The sequence below is a fragment of the Podarcis filfolensis genome, assembly GCF_964270895.1.
Source record: "Podarcis filfolensis genome assembly, chromosome: 4".
NCBI classification, from domain to species: domain Eukaryota; kingdom Metazoa; phylum Chordata; class Lepidosauria; order Squamata; family Lacertidae; genus Podarcis; species Podarcis filfolensis.
Genome location: NC_139607.1, coordinates 42,245,919 through 42,267,009, shown reverse-complemented (window position 1 = coordinate 42,267,009; position 21,091 = coordinate 42,245,919). Strand labels below are relative to the sequence as shown.

At 42.6% G+C, this 21,091-nt stretch overlaps 1 protein-coding gene across 3 annotated transcripts; it reads right to left on the bottom strand.

Moving 5' to 3' along the window:
• Positions 1-245: 245 nt before the first annotated feature.
• On the bottom strand, positions 246-16,821 carry ZFX (zinc finger protein X-linked). 3 transcript variants are annotated; one of them, XM_083612273.1, is made up of 8 exons: positions 15,920-16,821; positions 11,861-11,950; positions 10,582-11,151; positions 8,155-8,304; positions 7,351-7,494; positions 7,133-7,267; positions 6,577-6,717; positions 246-4,147 (listed from the first exon to the last, which is right to left on the bottom strand). In XM_083612273.1, the coding sequence occupies exons 2-8, from the start codon at positions 11,919-11,921 to the stop codon at positions 2,961-2,963; spliced, it is 2,388 nt and encodes a 795-aa protein (XP_083468399.1). In that variant the 5' UTR covers positions 11,922-11,950; positions 15,920-16,821; the 3' UTR covers positions 246-2,960. The 3 variants fall into 3 exon arrangements, with proteins under 3 accessions (XP_083468399.1, XP_083468400.1, XP_083468401.1); XM_083612274.1 differs by lacking the exon at positions 15,920-16,821 and adding an exon at positions 15,696-15,854; XM_083612275.1 differs by lacking the exon at positions 15,920-16,821 and adding an exon at positions 14,895-15,675.
• Positions 16,822-21,091: the final 4,270 nt, after the last annotated feature.

Here is a 21,091-nt window from a genome sequence, read left to right as displayed (position 1 = left end):
GAACACTGTACACAAAAAAATCACAAAACAAAATTCACTATTTAGAGAAAGGAACTGGTGGAATCCTAGTGTCAACATCAGTTTCATCACAGTACCCTTGAAGAATGTCCCAGATTTAGTTCCCAACATCTCTGAATGTTCCAGAGAAATAATATTCTGCTCAGCTAACAAGTTTATGGTAAGAGGAAACAGCATGAATTTTAGTGGCAATATGTGAAAGAGTTAGCTTATCAAATGAATATTCATTAGCAGGAAAATAGTCTGATTTTTATTTTTTTCACATTATCATCAAGTACACAATACAACGTTACACATCCCTATATAGGACTCTATTTCTTTTCTTTTTCTTTTTTTACAAAGTGTACACAGGGAGGGACATATAGTATTTAACAAGCATTTTTACAGAACAATTATTTATATTATGTTCTCAGTTGGTTTTTTTTTAATGTACCATTTAAAACATGGAACTGAAACATCAATTTTATAGCATTCGCTAATCAAATAAAACTAGCCTGTAACTATTATTACATTAACAATAACTAGTTTTGATTTGCTCTTTTTACAGATACATTGTACAAAATCCACTTCACTAAACTCTTAATTGCGTACGTTTCCAAAATTATGCTTCAAAACAAGTATTTACGATTCCAGATGATGTTAAAAAAATAGGAAGTGGGTCACTTTTTTTGTTCTTAATTTGAGTAATTGTCCAAGAAGAGAGTTTTTCAATATGGATAATACTTTTCAGCAGCAGACTGAGAATTTGAGGTTTACTAACTTTTTAACAGGCTTGAAAATAACTTTTGTAAATTATTTGGAAATCTGGGCAGGACTTCAATGAAAATTGAGGCACCTAAGTTTCCACTGAATCAATGAGTACAAGTGCTTTTAGGACCAGGCTTTCAGGCCATAATCCCACAGTAAAGAAACCACCTAGAATCTTTTACAGGATTCTATACAAGCGCTGCTTAAATCTACTAAAAGATAAAGAAATGGCCATGTGCATCTTGGAGCAGAAGTAATGAGTGCATTTGATTATTAGAGGTCCCCACTATCTATTCCAGGAGTTTGGTGAACATGCAACAGTCCAAACACAAAAGAAGGTCAGAAACAAACATAGCTGCACATAAATCCAACACACTTAGGTTTGTATAAAACAAAACGTTTTATGTTAGCACATCAAGTATTTATGTTTACATATGGCTGTCTCAAGTAATTCTTGTTTCAATTAAGCAAAACCAATCAACCCAGGAATACTGAGGTATTTATTTGAAGAAATGTACAGACATTGTATTTTCTGGCCACATATGGATATTGTGTTTCTGATGAGAGGTGAAGGAAGCATAGAGCAAAAACTGTTCATTTGGAACTTGCGTCTTATCTCATTATATTTGACCAGTGTACTTTTGGGACCAAAACAGAAGGGAAGGGGTTGAAGAAGTCAACAAGCCAAACACACCAGACTATGTACGTTCACTAAGATGTCATCCCTTACAGCATGCTTTGGAGTCCCCGCCCCACCCTGTTTTACTGCACTTTGCAAATTCGTAAGAGTACATGGTTTGCCGTGAAGCAGGTTGTGGCAGCCTTAGCTTTCAGAGCACAGGTGATCATTGCAACATCTATCCAGAAGGGTATAAACAGATAAGGAAGAACTGGACAAACTCTAGATAATTACTACTTAATAAACTGATTGGAGGGACCACTACACGCTTGTTACTGAAACGATTCTTTAAGAAAAGCTGTGACATCTAATGTTTCACAGGGGGAAGGAGACAATTACTCCTCCTTGTAGCTCTCTGTGCTCCATCAAAATCTGCTCTGGAAGTTTGAGGACTCTCCACAGTAGATTTTGGAGGGGCTGCACTGAGGAGGAGGAATCAATGAAAACTGCCTTGTTTGCCTACTGACATCGACTCCTTCCATCAGCTGAGGGAGAAACATTGGATATCACCCTGTGTTCCTAAGAGAGTAATAGAGAAAATATACAAAAAGTTGCTGGAAAACAAGTTCTTCATGAAGATAGCATCTGTTTCTATTCTTTATTGCTCCATCTAATGTGCTCCCTTTATATAGTTTATACTCTTTGAAAAGCTGTCCAAGGCTGCTGGTGGATAGTTAAAAATATGATTGGACCAAATATTTCATGGAGTCTTGTAACAAAAATGATTTTTAATTTGGGGTAACCTTAACAACCGTCAATTGATCCTGCCAACAACTGAAACAAATGTATCCATATGCACTATGAATCAGCAATAAGTTTCAAAACACAAATGCATTTGTAATACAGAACCAAAAGAGAAGCACATAGTTAATATGTATGAACAAATGCCTGAAGTTTTAAATTCACACTTCCTGAAAATAAATGCTCCCAGCAACCAACTATTACTTATCATGGAAGAATTAAACATTATGTAAAAAGAACTCAAAATGATGGAGAATAGTAATGAGTAACTACTCAAATAAAGATTGTGTCACAAATTTTTAAATATCAGATGAAACAATAAGTGGGTCCTATGGTACAATGTTATCTTCTTACATTAATTTCCTCCAGTTTATTTTATACAATCTCTTTACGACTGCTTTATTAAGAGCAAATTAAAAATATATCTTTAACTCATGACAAAACTGTTAATATGGTCACTGAGTATGAACCATGTCAGTAAGGTAAATATTTCAGAGAACAAATGTGGTTGAAAAATTCATTTTGAGACAGGGTTTACTTTATTAAATGCAACTTTATTGTTGCTATCCTTCCTCATTTATTAAACGGAAGAGAATTCAGAACACACTAATGAACAAAATGTATAAAAGTCAACTAGAAGCAATAATCCTATCTGTATACAGCACTAAATCAAATGCACGCTAGTTTGTTTGTGTGATCTGCTTTATAATACAATGACTGCCTAGAAAGCGAATCTTTTACACACACCCTTCTAATTTCATAGAATAAGGAGTCCTCACGGAAGCCCAATGTCTTTATGATGCCGCATAATGTGCTGGTTCTTCTCTGAAGGTCTTCTGAAGCCTTTTTTGCAGAACTCACAACGGTGAGGGTAGTCTTTTGTATGAATGGAAATAACATGCCGTTTGAAACCTGAGGCATCTGTAGTGCTATACTCACAGAACTCACACTGATAAACTTTTCTACCACTGTGTGTTTTCATGTGTTTTTTGAGTTCCATTTGCAGCTTGAAGCCCTTCTTACATCTCTTGCACCTGAACGGAAGATCCTTTGTGTGAACTGAGAGAATATGGCGACTTAGAACAAACGGATCTGCAATCTTAAAGTCACAATGTCTACACTGGTGCAATTTTTTACCTTTGTGCACTGCAACATGTTTTTTCAGTTCTGAGGGCCTGTGAAAGCCTTTGTCACACATGTCACACTTATGGGGGTAATCCTTTGTGTGAACGGAAATTATGTGTCGCTTTAAATCACTCGAGTTTGAACTTTTGTGGTCACAGTGCAGACACTGATGTGTTTTGCTTTCTTGATGCATAATGATGTGCTGTTGCAGCTCTTTGGTATCTGAAAATATCTGAAAACAAATGTCACATTTGAAGGGCATTTCCTTACTGTGTCTAGTCTTTACGTGAGTTTTCAGGTTGGAAGAGTCAGCCGATCTATACTCACAATATTGGCACTGGTAGGGCTTTTCACCGGTGTGGATTCGCATGTGTTTCTTGAGCTCTGACGGATGCCGAAATCCTTTGCCACATTCCACACAAATGTGTGGAAAGTTCTTGCTGTGCACAGCCAGAAGGTGACGATTCAGTAATCCCTGCTCTGCTGTCTCATACTCGCAGAATTTGCACTTGTGCATTTTGTTTGCTGCCTTGTCCCTGTGCACCATCTTGTGTGTAAACAAAGCCCCTGCATGAGAGAAACTTTTCCCACATTCGTCACATTCAATTAGCTTCTCGGTCTTGGTAGTAAGCTTGTGGCTCTCTAGATGGTTATGCAAACTTAACTTTTTATTTGTAGTGTAATCGCAATCAGTACATCGATATTTTTTCTTAGCAAGAAGGTGCTCAGGGTGGTTTTTCATGTGCCTTTTCAGGAAGCCTCTAGATTTAAACTTCTTCCCACAAATCATACAGGGGTAGACTGTCAAAGGATGGCCATCGGGCCCAATTATTATTGCTGTAAAATAAAAGCAAAACCCTAATCATGAAAATGGCACTCCTTAAACAGAAAAGAAATATGCTGATATGTGTATTAACAGCTATGTAAGTTGAAATTATGCACTTCAAAATCTTGTTCATTTCAGTGACACAGTCAAGCACATACTTATTAGTGCAATCCTATATATGTCTGACTGAGTTAACAAGGCATATTCCCAGATAAGTAGGTAAAGGATTGCCGTCCCACTCACTGAAATCCATAGGATTTAAATATTGGCTGGCAATATTACCTCTGTTAAATTAAATTAGCCACAATAATGTGTCAGAACTAAAGCAAAATCATTCAACACAAATGGGGGAAGACTTGCAGCACTTCAGTATTTGGTAGCAATGTCAAGTGCTAACACATCCTTTAATTAAGCAAATTAAACCTACATAAAGGAATACCTTGACATGTCAGTAACTGCAGAACCCAAGATCTCTTAAAGGTGCCTTGTAATAATAGGAGTCTTTGCAGTGGATGAATCAGGTTTGTCAGGTTTGAGGACAACTGTTTCCAAAAGAGTCCACCAGTACAGGAATTTCTAATTTTAAAACTGAGGATAACTATTTGTTCTCTGTTGCTTTGTACGGCTCTCAGATAAGTAAGCTACTAGAAATGTTAATATTAACTATAATCCAAAATAACAGTTGCAAACAGGTAGCATGAGGTAAGAATTATATATAATCATTGTGCAATCAAAACAAATATGAGAAGCAAGTCAGTCCAGACATAGAATACATGGAGCTTGATGAAATGTTTTATTATGTATTTTCATTTTGTATTTTTATGTTGTGAACCATCCTGTGATCTTTGAATGGTGGCATACAACAACAACAACAACAACAACAACAAAAAAAACAACAAACATGCTTCCACTACCGGAGCTAGGGCAGAACTGTTATAGTAATCCCTCCCCTCCTTATGAACCATGCATGCGTATTACGTAACTGTTGGGGCTGCCAGGAAGGCAGTGCTCATAGCTGCTATAATAGGCCTATGCTTCCAATAGGAGCACAACAGATGCGTATATCCTCTCACATTTTATGCATCAGTCATTGGCAGTAGTTGCAAGAGAATAATGTATCTAACAACTTCTTTTCTCCCTAAAAACGCTGGGGGTATGTTTGCATCAGTACGACTTCATAGGAGGTGTTGGGTAGGGTTTACTTTAACTGCTGCCTTCCTCAGCGAGTCCATGTGCTCTATCTTAGTGCAATTTCATTTTCTTTGCATTTTGGTTACTAGGGACTTGTGCATTCTTAAAGACAAAAACACTTGTGTTAACCCATCTTTACAATGAAGTGAGTCACATTTTGAGGATTTATAAGTAATTTATAAGTTGATGTAATTCATTACACTGAGTCCATTAGAGATGTTTCTAAAAATTACAAGCTTTTTGTCTAACCCTCATCCCCACCCCAAAACAAAATGGCAGAAACTGATCCATCTTTTGGTAATATGTACTCTGTATTGAAGTAATGTACAGAGCATAGCCACGTATGCAATCTACATAATCTCCCACTATAATTAAGTGAGTGCAGGTTATTCTCCTTTGAGGTTCCAACCAACCAAGTTGTCTTCCAGGATCCTCCAGTTCACCCTGCACTCCACCACCAAAAATTAGTTAGCATTCCAGTTCAGTTCTCACTGAAATGTTTTTGGCTCTGGCCCACTCAAGCTTTTTCCCCATTAAAGGTTTGGTTTTGGGTGTGTGTGTATAGTTTTACAAACTTCAGGGTTCCCAAAACCTACTGGTATCTCCCTTTTGTGTGTGAATAGTGCTGTTTAGGCTATAGGTGGCGCTGTGGGTTAAACCACAGAGCCTAGGGCTTGCTGATCGGAAGGTCGGTGGTTCGATTCCCCGCGATGGGGCGAGCTCCCATTGCTCGGTCCCAGCTCCTGTCAAGCTAGCAGTTTGAAAGCACATCAAAGTGCAAGTAGATAAATAGGTACGGCTCAGGCGGGAAGGTAAACTGTGTTTCCGTGCGCTGCTCTGGTTCGCCAGAAGCGGCTTAGTCATGCTGGCCACATGACCCAGAAGCTGTATGCCAGCTCCCTCGGCCAGTAAAGCGAAATGAGCGCCGCAATCCCAGAGTCGTCCGTGACTGGACCTAACAATCAGGGGTTCCTTTACCTTTACTTGGTGATTTACATTAATAGGTGTACACGGTGTGTCTAGGAATAATTTTCTGCCGAAACCTGACTTTTCAAGTAATTTATTTGTTCTTCCTGTTAACAGTTCTAAATTTGTGTGCTTGTTATATAGTTAAAATACAAAACCACAAAAAGTATGCATCTACATGGTAGTGCTTTTAAAACCTTTAAAATGCTCAAAGAAAATGCATTTCTATTCTCTTTCTCTTGACAGGCAATCATCATAGTCACTAGAGTCGCTGGGTACTTACCTGTTTGATATTGTCTGGATTCCAACCTCCTCCTTTTCTTTGGTTTTTGTTTTGCTAGCCTTCCAAGACCAGCAGACTCATCTATGTGCAAGAGAGCACTAGCTGTTCCATTTCGGTTTTCAACTGCATCTGTGTTATTACCTAATGGAGGATTGAAGGTTACATATCATCAGCACTCTAAGGAATATTCAAAATACAGAATCTATACATGGTAATAAAATATTAAGTTAGTAAATGGTTGTTCTGTGCCTTTTTGCAGTCAACCTGGGCACTGAATGAAGTCAGATTCACATTCAAATAGAAACCTTTGAATGCTGCTCCACACAGTGAGCCTCTTGCCACACTTGTTCGTGACTCATACTATGGATTTCATCACCCTATCACAAACCAACATTGTTAGATAATAAAAAGATGCCAAAAGCAAACATTACCCATAAACTGCTCACGACCCAGCAGCCACCATGTGGCTGCTTGCTTGCACAAAATAGGAGTGGGAGCCAATTTCATTTGGCATGAGCTAACACTACAGGGAAGTGTCTTTTGATTTACAACATACCATAAGCTGCTGCCCAAGCTATCGGCATAAAGCTTTTAATATCATTCTCATCAATTTGCTGTTCGTGAACAGCTGCTGCGTCTTCCTCTCCTACAATTACCTCCATATATACCTCATCAGCAATTTCTGCAACATCTAAGAGAAGAAAAAACAATATAATACAAATTTTGTGTCATTTTAAACAAATTCTTAACCCTAAATAAAGGTCAAATACTTACTTAAATCTTCATCTTCATGCTGGGAATCATTTACTGTCATATAAACCATTTTTTCCCTTGGAATGCGAACACTGCTATTTTGATTCATTAATGTGTCTCCATTGTCATTTTCAGATTCACTTTCCACAATATCTACTGTGCCTCCTGGGTGGGGAAAAAAAAGTTGGTCAAAGTATTTTGTAAAAGCATTATGGTTTAAATATAAGCAATAGAAAATAATCTACACTTTCCCCACACAACATCTGAAAGAAGCCCGAGACAAATAAAAGCAGATACTATGAAAGGTTAAGACTCAGCAACTAATTTCCTGGAGATACGTTGAGAAGAACAAGGGATAGTGGGCCTAAACCTTAACTTCCACTTTCTATTGCTACCAGCCAACATGTCAGAAAGGCCAGATTCTCCATTTTTATTTCTAGTTTGGCAACTAGAGGGAAAGGAGGAGTCTTATGATAGCTCTCAAGAGCACAGCTTTTGTCCTTCGACCTCCAATTACTGATGTTTAGATTACCGTATTTTTCGCTCTATAAGACGCACCAGACCATAAGACGCAACTAGTTTTTGGAGGAGGAAAACAAGAAAAAAAAATATTCTGAATCCCAGAAGCCAGAACAGCAAGAGGGATCACTGTGCAGCGAAAGCAGCTATCCCTCTTGCTGTTCTGGTTTCTGGGACAGCTGCACAGCCTGCATTTGCTCCATAAGATGCACACACATTTCCCCTTACTTTTTAGGAGGGAAAAGTGAGTCTTATAGAGCAAAAAATACGGTAAGTTTAAAAATAAAATAAAACAGAATGCTGTACCTAAGTCATCTTCCCCTGGATCAGCTTTGAAAATATACACCTTGATGACTTCTGGGCAAATGCCATCCATTTTACAAGGATCATTTTCTGACACACTTTTTCTTGTCAGGTCAACAGAATCATCAGTTTCTGCCTTGACAGCATCATCCACTACAGAGAAAAACAATAAAATGGTCAATCCAACATAAACTGATTGCAGTAAGACAAAAATTTATCATTTCAATTGCAGAAATATTTTTAAATGCAGTAAAACTATAAATGACAGTGAAAGAAATGTTTATATAATTTATTATTCTAGTTACATGAAAACTAGTGAGATATGTTAAGAAGATAAATTCAAAATGCTCTCCTGCACTGCCTATTTCTCAAATCGGGGAAGCAACACAGTGTGGGGAACTGGAACAGGCTGGTGGGCTGGATCATTATCTTTTCCACCCCTAGTGAACCAAGCATTTCATAAAAGTTCTCATACTGCAGTTGGATCCTTAGCTGGCTCAGTCATGTACATTGGGCTTCACAAGACCTGACAACCAGCTGACTGACTGCAATTTATGGACTAGACCCACCAACCAGCTCACTGTGGGAATTCTGCAGACTTCTGTGCACAGTACTCACAAGCCCCAACAACCTGATTGCCAGAACTTTGTGAGCACTATACACTGGGCTTCGCAAGACCCACCAATCAGCTGACTGTGGGTGCTTGCAAACCCCTCTTTACACAGCAGCTGATCAATGGTGCATGCAAAGCCCTTTTGGCTTGTGCCTTCATCTGCCCCACACCCGATAAAATCAGGAGTAGGATAGGTGACTGTGGCTTGTCCAAACCGGTCTTGCAAGTCAAATGGAGAAGCCTGGTGAGCCTAATTAGGCCTGGGGGCTAGAGGATCCCACATGCCAAAGTCACAGAATAGCTGTGTTAAAAGTAAAATGTGAGTTTCTTTGTAGTGTGCCTTGGTAATAGCCAATTGCGAAACAATTAATCTGTAATTGCCTTGAGGAAAGCGGGGTGATTATAAATAGAAAAAAACTCATTTGAGGTTTTTGCTACAATCAAGCAGTATATAATTTTCATGAAATAAAATGAATAACTAAATTGTGCTCTCATGATCTATCAACAGACAGTGAAAATGCTGATGATGATGCAGCACAGCAGAATTCTACCTAGAAGTATATATGAGGTGGTGCACACCTCTATTTGTGCCACAACAGCTGAAATGGAATTCTATGCAAGGCAAGCTCATACAGCCTGTCTCATCAATTTACATTCCACCCTGCTTGCTACATCTTTTGTTTTTGCCAATACTAGGTTGCAACTTTACTGGGAATGGGATGGAGACACTGTGAGTTTGAGAACCACTGCCAAAGCCTCAGAACACTCCTTCTACAGTTTGCCACATGGCACATTAAACAGATACATGAATTATGTAAAAAGTGGAGATTTGAATTTACAAGCATGTTTTCATTTTGCTTGATAAACTGCTACAGACTGGCCAAGGCAACACCAAATTAGGCATCAAACTCGTGACTTAAAAACTGGTAGAGCTTGTTTGGGAGGCTGAAAGCAAAGAATGAGGTAATAGGGAAACTTTCACTTGGCATAATTATTGTATAAGCATTCTCGTCAAATTATAAAGGGTGTGGATTTATATTTTGTTTGAAGAGAAGAACAAGTATATATAGTTTTAGAACAGACTAAGAATTTAGAACATTGATATATGAGAATACAGAGGTGGGATCTATTATTTTTATAAGAGGTAATAGCTGAGTAACATAAGGTTGCATCTTATATGCATAGCTATGCTAGTGCACTTTATTGATATCCTGTGCCTAGGCTATAAACAAACTCACCCATCCTACTATGCTTCTAGAAAGTTCTAAAAATTCTACTATGCATCATGCAGCATTACATTGGTGGAATCATGCTAGCTAAATAGCCTGACAATTATGAGAATTCTCCCCAAACAATTCCCACTACCTGCTTTCTCTGCCTAGTGCTATGCCTTCAAATGACTTTGTGCATTGCTGCTATGTTGCATTTGACAAATGAATGCCATTTGTCAGCACAGTATTACCAAGGTATAGTGCTGTGCTGACATAACATAACATACAGGGTCAGTTCATGTTACAGCAACCATCCTAAACCCTGCATCCCCTTTCTCGTCCAGCTCATTCTCGGTTCTTCTTGACAAAGTGGTGGTGGGGATCAATCAAATCAAGACTCACAACCACTGAGTAATATGATGGTTGCCATCTTCTCTCCACCCCTCCCCAACTCACCAGCAGCTACTTAAATTACTACAAGTGTACTTAGCATAGATTAACACCACAGAAGTCCAAGGGATTAAAAGTGAAGCAATAGAAGTACTCTGGATTAAGGAATTTGTAAATAAATTTGTGGCTTTTGAAATACTTCACCCAGACACTTACAGGAAATCATAAGGTAGTCTTCACAGTTGCCCTTGTCATTATCATGTTCCACAGGTATTCCACTGGCATCAATTACAGCTTCAGAGGCACAATCTGCTACCAAAACTTCAGAAACTACATCTTCTCCCAGAGAACCTGTGGCAATTTCTGCTTCTACAACATTACTATGATCATGAACAACATGTTCCAATTGTCCAACATCAGGTACGTGCATTGACGCACTTGTGAGCACATGCTCAGGTATCGACATTGCTGAAGCTGTGATCTCAGAGGATAAAACATCTTCTGGAACAGTGCAGTGTGCTAAAGACACTTCCTCAGTGACATCAGTGTCCAGCACTGGTTCAGGCATAATAACAGTTTGAGATACATCAGTATCTTCCATGATATCTGGACACTCAACATCTTCTATAACAACGTCCTCAATTACATCCTGGATTACTACAGAATCAGGATCCTCTGGGACAAAGTTATGAACTGTTATGTCGGAATCCTCCACATCTGAGACATAGACTGTTTCCTGTATTTCAACAACAATCTCATTTCCATTCAAATGTGTTCCATCAGTTCCTGAAATACATAAAAATAATCAAAGTTACTGTGACAGTATAGTTTCAGGTTTCATGAAAATGAGATCTATTTATGACTTCTTTCCCCACACATCGTATGCAAGTTCTTGGATTATTCCCTATGTGACACATTCCATATGGTTATAAAGTTTACAAGCTTCTTGTTAGCTCCTGCTGGTCTTATTGTGCCTTCAAAATCACAGAGGGTTGGAAGGACCTAGAATTCACTGAGAAAAAGTGTCAGGTGGATATGACTTTGTGGAAAGTATAGGAAGATGTTAAAACTGATAAAAAGAACAGAGAATTGAAAATGTATGTAAAGGTTAGGAAGCGCTAACCCAGTTGTCAACTATCTCGGTCTTCCCATTCTGTAACAACCTCCTACGCAGCCTGCATTATACTTGGTATCCAAAGAAAATAATCATTATTATTGTCTTATTCTAGAGAAATGGTAAACAACAATATTAGTACAGAAATACTTAAAAGATTATATAGTGCATTTTAGTGGTGGTTGGTAGTTCTTTTAGCATCAAGGTACTTCTCAAAACATGTTAACTATGGAACAGAATGAATTTAGACTTTCAGGCAGGAGAGTAGAGAAATTAAAAAAAAACCAAAAACAAACAAACAAACCCCAGTATGGTGTCATTCAGTAAAGATCAAATAGGCTACATCATGCATTTAGAGAAATCCATTTTAGACTGTCATACCTGTAGGATCAAAAAACGCATGTGGGTCATGTGGCTGTAGCTCAAGCCCATCTTCATCCATGGCCTTTAACTCTCATCAGTCAGAAATGTCTATAAAATAAAAATGAAGAAGCTCCAATATTTGTGTGGCATGCATATTGAACTCAGTTCATGGATGAAAAAATCCCAAGAGGGAAAAATATTGTCAAGAAAAGAGTCAATTCCTCAGGACCTGCCCCCTAGACTACAAAGTGATTTGCACACACTGCTTGCTATATCCAGTGGGGGCAGGAAAATACAGCTTTCAGGGCAAAACACTCCTACCTCACTGTATGTATTTGTTCATTCAAAATATCTTTTTGGCTCTCAGAAACAACATATATGAAAATGAATGATACAAAGCTGTATGAGATATATTAGAGAGGTTTGTATTAGCATTAGAAAGCTGCTCATTTACAGTCTTAAGAAATGACAGTGTTGAGGTTTTCTTCAAAACTATTAAAAAAAACAATATTGAAGAGGTCAATTACAGTGGTACCTCTGGTTGGGGATGGGATCTGTTCCGGAGGTCCGGCCGGATCCTGAGGTTTTCACAACCGGAGGACTGCTTCTGCGCATGTATGTGTGGCAAAAACCTGTTAAAATACTTCTGAGTTTGCCACTTACGCATCACGAAGTTTACTAACGATAGTGTTACATAAGCGGAGGTACTACTGTACACTAAAACTGTGGGGCCATCACCAAGAAGGTCTTGCTTCTTGTGCTCCACAGCCTAGTTTATCTTATTGACAGATATACAAACAGGACCTCCGAAAAAGATCTTGGGACAAGGGTGGGGAACCTACGGCCCTTCTGATGGCTCAGAACTACAATGCCTATTGGCCCCAAGGCAAGCATGGTGAATAATCAAGGATAATGGGTGCTGTAATCCAGCAACATTTGGAGAGCCAAAGTTTTCCCAATCCTGTTTTAGGCCACAAGCTGGGCTGTACAGATAAAGGCAATCCTTAAGCAAACCTGAAAGATAAACACAGCACTTTGAATTGGGCCCAGAACCATACTGGTAATTATTGCAGCTGGTGTAGAAACAGTGTTAGATGAGAAGACTTTCTGGCCTCTATCTGTATGTATATACCACATTTTGCACCAACTAAATTTTCTGACCCATCATCAAAGGCAGCCCCCGTGGAAACAACATTACAGTAGTCCACTTTGGAGGACACAAGTGCATGGGTAACTGAGGCCAGGTTTGACTCATCCTGAGCTGGTAGAGGCACTTCCGGCCACTGCCACTATATATGCATCTCTGGACAGGAATGAATCCAACAGCACCCCCAAGCTGCACAACTGCTCTTTCAACAAAAGTGCAGCCCCATTTGGAACAGGTCTCACACCTCTATTTAGATCAGCCAACTTTTCAACCCACAGAACCTCTTATCTGAATTAGGTTTCTGCCTTCCTCCCCACCATCTCATCCCTTCCAATATGCATCCCGATATCTGGTCAGCCTTCTTGGGATGCATAGGTGGAAAAGAGAGACTGAGCTGAATGTCATCTGCATATCGATGTCAAGACAGGAGTTGGGAGCAGGTCAACAATAACTCACAAGGTGTTAGTGAAGTTAACTCTTTATTGAAATAAACAAAAACAGCTGAGTGAGCCCAGTAACTCTTCCCAGTAGGTCTTGGCCCAAAGAGGCAGCTGGTGCCTTCCCACAACTCCCTAAGTCTCTCCTCCCCCAGGGTCCTTCCCAAGCAACCTGAGACTTCTTCCCCTTGCCTGTCTTTATTCCTCCCTCTTCACACCTCTTCGGGTTCTGGGAGACCAGGGGGCCAGAGAGCTTGCCACAGGAGGGAGAAACTCCTTGCCTTCTTCAGCAGCCTCACTCATCTCTGCCTCTTGGCCCCCCTCCTCTCCAGCCTCCTCTTCTGCCTCTGGTTCTGGACTCTGCCACACTCTTCCTGCTCACCAAACCCTCTTACTTGTTCAGCTTCCGACACCTCCTCCTCCCAGCCTTCTCCCTCTGACCACCCATCGTTATCCCACCACCAGTTCCCTGGCCCTGATCCTTTTTTCCCTGGGTGGTTTTCCAGCTGGTGCCTCCCACCACTTCTCTGCATCCAGCCAGTCCATGACAACTGTTAATATTGCAACTCAGACCTCCCAATGACTTCTCTCAACTGTCTCCCATGGCTTCTAAATACTGAAGATAATACCGAGATAAAATAGAACCCTGAGGCATTTTGCATGTCATGAAGCAGAGCAGAAACCACCTTCTTGGACCATTCAGGAAGAAGTGGAGCCACTGTAACATGGTGTCTCCAACGCAGACAGGACGGGCAGAAGTATGTCATAGTAATGGTATGAAAAGCAGCTGAGTGGCAGCATTAGCAAAAGTTTATTGCTACTCATGAGCAATAAGTTGCTTTTTAAAGTAAATCCATGATATATTCATAATGAAAATTTGAAATATTGAGATGCTAATGTGCAAGGAATAAACAGAAACTGTGTTTTTCGAACTGCATCCTTAGTCGCAAGCAAAACTACTCTACATGCATTTAAACACCCACAGAAGTTCGGGACAGTTAAAAGCTTTTGATTTGTTCATTGCACAAATGCTGTTGCGTCCAAAATAAGCTGAAATTTATTATCAAAGCATCCAGGGAAATTACCACGCACATTATTTTCTGCTTCTATTCATTCTGCAGAAAGTGGATACACACACACAAGAAAATATATATATTTACTCCAGAAAATCATTTTTCAATCTCATCTCCCTGCCTGTCATATATACTTCATAGGAGACTTTAGTAAATGTTTTTTTCCTCTCTAAAGCAAGTTGTACATTAGTAGCCCTTTCCCACTGTCCCTAAAACTGAAAGATGTTCTCTATGCAATCCTCATTAGCTTTTCAGACATTCATTTGGCAATTGCTTTTTATTGTTTCAGACACAGCAGATATATTGACTTTCAGTGGCCTTCCCGATTCACAGTAACCCGACCCGTCTACTTCACATATTACAGTTAAGAAACACAAAAATCACTAATCCCACACCTTGAGGCACTTTGTCTGACATCCTAACACGTGAGTGAAACTCCCAGAGGCTGCACTGTGGGTTACCCAGAGAAAACTGCCTTTTCCTTTTTAATTGGGTGAGCTTGAGCTGAAGACTGCAAAAATGTACTAAGCCTGCCTAGTGTGGCATTTTTAATTTGGTTTCTAGCCTTGCGCCACCTCTACCCCGCGAAAGTGGAAGATGTCAAGCGACCCCGCATCCCCTTCACAATGAAGCCAGTTGGTCTTCCCCAGCATGGAGAGCCAGACATCTATATTCCCTGGCATGAAGTATTATGTATACTGTATATGGTTTCCCCCACACTCCCTCCAAAAAAAAAGAGAGTCCCTTGAATAAACTGTGGCGCCAACTGGCACATGGCCCCCTTTGCAGAGGAGCCTGGGGGCGGTTGTGTGCGCTGCTCGTGCCCTGCGGAGACGGGACATCGTTTAACCGCATCGTTGGCAGCGGAATCGCCTGGAAAAGCCGCCCAGCCCGTCAAAAGCTACGGCGGTGGGGCGGGAGGCTGCGGGGCTGGAGCTGGCCCACGAGCAGCCGAGCAGGACAACTGGGCACAACACGGGGAAGGAGGGGAGGGGCGAGCCTCCCCCAGTGGCGCCGTCTCCGCCCTGCCCTGCCCGTAATGGGGACTGTCTGGGGCCAGGAGCGATGAATTCAAGATGGCGGCCGGCACTCTCCCTCAGCCTCCCTTGCCGCCGCCATCTTGTCTCCTCCTTGCAGACAGTCTCCCTCCGACTCGGCCACGGCCCCGCTCGCTCCCTCAGCCCCGCGCCTCAGACCTGTTCCCCGCGCGCCTCGCGCCACCCCGCCGCCTCTTCCCTTCCTGGAAGCCGAGCTGCGGCCGCCTAGGCCCCGGAGCAGGGCCTCACGGCCCACTCCTGCAGGACGGAGCCCGGGCCCGCGGCCTAGCTGCGGCCTTCTCGGGGCCTGCACGTCGGCGGGCGCCGAGGCCTGGTCCCGCGCGGGGTAAGGGCCTAGCTGGGGCCTGTCCCGTGCTGCTTACCGGGCGGGGCGGCGGCGGCGGCCTCTGCGCGGGCCTTTCTGCGCGTAGCTGGGCCGATCTCGGTGGTAGAGCCGCAGCGGCGGGGCGGGCGGGAGCGGAGGGGAGGGAGGGGCCGAGCTCGGAGCTGAGTGGAAGCGGCCAAGCTCCCCGGGCCGGGCCGCCGTCAGCACGTCACGTCACTGCCCGAGAGAGACCCAGGGAAATGCGGAAGGGAGAAGCCGGCGCTGCTGCCGCCTGAGCCGCCTGCTCTTCAGGCCAGGAGCCGGGCCGGGCCGAGCGGGCGGGCGGAGGAGAAGAAACCGGGCCAGGGACGGGAAGATGAAGTGCAAGGGCGGCGGGTCTCTGCCAGCCCCTCCCGCTGCAGCTGCCGCTCCTGCCGCCGCCGCCGCCTCCTCCGTTCCAGCTCGGCGGTAAAATTCCGCTCCGGGCTCAGACTTGCTCAACTCGGCGCCGGGGAGCGGAGGGTGGTTTAGGCCTGGAAAATCCCCAACTTTTCGGGGTGGCTTCTCCGCAGGCACTGCCGGGGGCACCCCCGCCTCCCGGATTTCTCTTTTACCCCCCTCGATCGCCGAAGTTTATTCTGCTCACCGCCTTGTTAAAAAGGAAGCGTTTATTGCATGCCGACATTTTTGGATTAAAATCTTTACTTATTCAGGCCCCGTTTCTCGCCCCCCCCCCCCCACCTCGAGAACAATACATGTTTTTTGGGATGAAAGATTGAACAGGGAAATGCAGGAAACTTCTCAAGAATCGGTTTGTTAAAGGTCATAATCTTCAAAAAAAAACAACCCCCAACCCCAAAAAACCGTGGTGCCCTTTTTCTTTAACAATGTTGTTTTTAAAAATTCAAATAAACACGAGTTTAGCCAGCCAGTATAATTCATGTGATAATTGGGCATTTCAGGTATCGCCATAGCTTGCGTTCTGTTGTATCAGTTGGAAAAATTAGGTTTTAAATTTTAATTTCCCCACTTGCAGTTTTAAGTTGTGAAGCACCTCTACATTTTATAAGTGTCATAATTATTTAATATTTAAAAGAAGATATGTTACACTTGCTTTCCAATGTGTGTATCTTTTCAGACACAATAAATGATGATAATGATATGGAGGGTTGCTGGTCTTTCACAATTAGGGCAAGCTCCCCAGCCATAGTATGGTTGGTTAGGCACAGTGATGCCATATGTGCTTCTTAGAAACAACATTTTCTGTCGTAGTTTTAATTCTTGCTTTTAAACACAGTTTTCTAGTCGATGCTGTCATTCTACTTGTGCAACACACATCTTGTAGAACAGAACTTCCTTGCCTCTCCCCTGCACCCCCTACTCTTAAAGTCTGCTTCAAGGGTTGGGGGGTGTGTGTCTCTGGAACAGATTTGGGGGGTATAAGGAGAGGTGGTTCCACTGTGTAGGTGGACCTCTGCTTGCAGTGCTGTATATACAATACTTTGTTTTGAGAAATACTGATGTCTAACAGCAGAGTTTGTCCATTTCCTTTACTTGTAGACAATTTAAAAATACTTATTCCGCCCTTTTTATGGGATTTGGCGGTATTAGAGAAGTTGGTGCTGCTGATACTATAGTACGCAAGGGAGAAAAGCACTAAGCGGAAGGCACGCTTGGCAGATCCACACTGTGATCAACTCCCGCCCGGAAACCAATGTCCCCACTGTGGAAAGACGTGTAGATCCAGAATAGGCCTCCACAGTCACTTACGGACTCATTGTTAAAACCGTGTTTATGGAAGACAATCTTACTCAGCTACGAGTGATCACCAAAGGAGATTGCTGCAGATATTCGGTCTGCACTCATTTCCATCGGACACCTTAATTTCCACAGAGAAGTCTTAGCATACCATTCCTCAGTCTTAACTAGCAATGTACTGTATTCCACAACTGTTACGGGCTTTTCTGTACTAAAGTTCAATCCTATCCCCCAGTTAGGTCATGTAGTAACCTCCCAACTAGAGTATTTTCCCACCTGCCAGCTGAGAGTGAGCTCTGCTGCTGGTGTAAGTTAAGATGCAGAAATTATGCTAGTGTAAAAGTAAAAAACGGGGCATGTCAAGGGCAGAATAAGGGAGGAACAGATTCACTGCCCCCTGAAACCTCCCATCTGCTGGTCCCACCCATGGAATTTTGCCTATTTCACACCACCAAAAACACAGATGTAACAAATTTCACTCCACAGGAGTAAATGGTAGGATAGAAGGTGAAGGTTTACATACTGTCCCATTTATCCCAACCCAAAACATTTAGGATGTAGCTTCAGGAGATACGCCAGCATTTCTGCCCTGTCAGGATTGCTCTTGTTTGAATATACTATTTTGTAAATTGGATTTTTCACTGTACTTAGTGACAAGTACTTTTCTGTCTAAAGTTGCCCTGTGCAGGAGGGGGCAAACAGGTACACTTGCCCTGAGCCTTGGAGGGCTAAGCTAGCAGGGTGGGGTGGGGTGGAGTGCTAGGGGCCTGCCAGACTAGTGCTGTTATGCCAAGAATGCCTAATAATAATAATGATGATGATGATAATAATAATTTATTATTTATACCCTGCCCATCTGGGTGGCTTCCAACAGAATATTAAAATACAGTAGTCTATTAAACATTAAAAGCTTCCCTAAACAGGGCTGCCTTCAGATGTCTTCTAAAAGTCTGGTAGTTGTTTTTCTCTTTGACGTCTGGTGCGAGGGTGTTCCAGAGGGCGGGTGCCACTACCAAGAAGGCCCTCTGTCTGCTTCCCTATAACTTGGCTTCTTGCAGCAAGGGAACTGCCAGAAGGCCCTCAGCATTGGACCTCAGTGTCCGGGCATAACGATGGAGGTGGAGACGCTCCTTCAGGTATACTGGACTGAGGCCGTTTAGGGCTTTAAAGGTCAGCACCAACACTTTGATTTGTGCTTGGAAACGTACTGGGAGCCAGTGTAGGTCTTTCAAGACCGGTATTATGTGGTCTCAGTGGCTGCTCCTTGTCACCAGTCTAGCTGCCGCATTCTGGATTAATTGTAGTTTCCGGGTCACCTTCAAAGGTAGCCCTACATAGAGCGCATTGCAGTAGTCCAAGCGAGAGATAACTAGAGCATGCACCACTCTGGCGAGACAGCCTGCGGGTAGGTAGGGTCTCAGCCTGCGTACCAGATGGAGCTGGTAGACAGCTGCCCTGGACACAGAATTGACCTGCGCCTCCATGGACAGCTGTGAGTCCAGAATGACTCCTAGGCTGCGTACCTGGTCCTTCAGGGGCACAGTTACCCTATTCAGGACCACGGAGTCCCCCACACCTGCCCGTTTCCTGTCCCCCAGCAACAATATTTCTGTCTTGTTGGATTCAACTTCAATCCGTTAGCCACCACCCATCCTCCAACTGCCTCCAGACACTCACAAAGGACCTTCACTGTCTTCACTGGATCTGGTTTACAAGAGAGGTAGAGCTGGGTATCATCCGCATACTGATGAACACGCAGCCCAAACCCCCGATGATCTCTCCCAGCAGCTGCATGTAGATGTTGAAAAGCATGGGGGAGAGGACAAAACCCTGAGGCACCCCACAAGTGAGAGCCCAGGGGTCTGAACACTCATCCCCCACCACCACTTTCTGAACATGGCCCAGGAGGAAGGAGCAGAACCACTCTATAACAGTGCCCCCAGCTCCCAGCCCCTCTAGACGGTCCAGAAGGATGTTATGGTCGATGGTATCAAACGCCGCTGAGAGATCCAGCAGAACTAGGAAACAGCTCTCACCTTTGTCCCTAGGCTGCCAGAGATCATCGACCAGTGTAACCAAGGCAGTTTCAGTCCCATGATGAGGCCTGAATCCCGACAGGCCTCCCAGTCAACCAGGGAATCTTGCGTTGGGCTTCAGTCAAGCTCTGCACAGGCCTGGTCTAAAGTACCATTTCAAATACCACATAATTAATGAAACTACCTCTCAATCTTTAAAGTTTAGGTGGATTTGTGGAGATAAAGTCTATCAGTGCTATTGATGAGATTCCCAAGCTGGAGAGCAACAAAATGGGGAGGTTTCAGAGCTTTTAGTCCAATGTGGTACATCAACCTATTTTATATTCCACAATAACCAGCTTAGCTAATAGTGTGCATAATATAAAAAGTTGTTCATGCACTTTTTTGTTCTCTCTGGTTTTGTTAAGAGCAGGAATGGCCAAGACCTTGATTTTCCAAGGTACTTTATGCTCCAGACACTGCTCTCAGGACCATAAACATATTTAGCTGCAGAAACAATTCCTTTTAGTAGTAGTCAAACTCTCAATCGTGCAACTTTTTGCCAGTCTTAAAACAGTTGCCCTGGTTCCTGGTTTGTTTCCCTAACCTTTAAATCTATGTTGCCTGAGTCAAGGTACGTTACTATAATTGGTTTAAAATTTCGTAGGATTGCCAGGAGCTAGATGGAACTGTCTTATCCTGGGGACATGGGCTTTGTGCTGTGGACTGCCAGTTGCAATACATAGTTTAAAAGTTGGAAGGGGAGCGTCCTTACCACTATCAGAGAAGCATGGAGTGGGCTTTGCCCAGGAAGCAAGGTTGAGAGCTTAAATTTCATTTCATGCTGGATCTATAGGCTATAGGGCAGGCATCCCCCAACTCGGCCCTCCAGATGTTTTGGGACTACAACTCCCATTATCCCTGACCTCTGGTCCTGGTAGATAGGGATGATGGGAATTGTAGTCCCAAAACCATGGAGGGCCGAGTTTGGGGGTGCCTGCTATAGGGTATAAAATACTATTTGCTGTTGCAGTGTTGGATCTTCTGGAGAATACAAGAATCAAGCGCTTAAGAGTGTCTTCCGCACGAGAATGCAGTTTGAGTTCTTTATAGATTTTCCTCCTGCGGGAAGAGACTAGCACATGTAGTTTAGGATAAGGATCAGGGAAAGGCATTTCAAATTCCTGTGCACAGGAGAGTTTGGAGGCACAAAATCCTTAAGATTGTGGATGTGGATAATGGAAAGCAACAGCAAACATCTACAATCCTAGATGATTTTGTGCCTCCAAATAGCATCAGTTAGAATAACTTTCCATTCTTTGTCCTATCCACTTTGGAACACTGTAGACAAGAGGATTAAAATCAACATGCAATGGCATAGTTAATTTATTCTTAAGGGTTTTCCCTGCTACAATTTAGGATCAAACTGTTGAGCTATATGAATTTTGTACCAATAA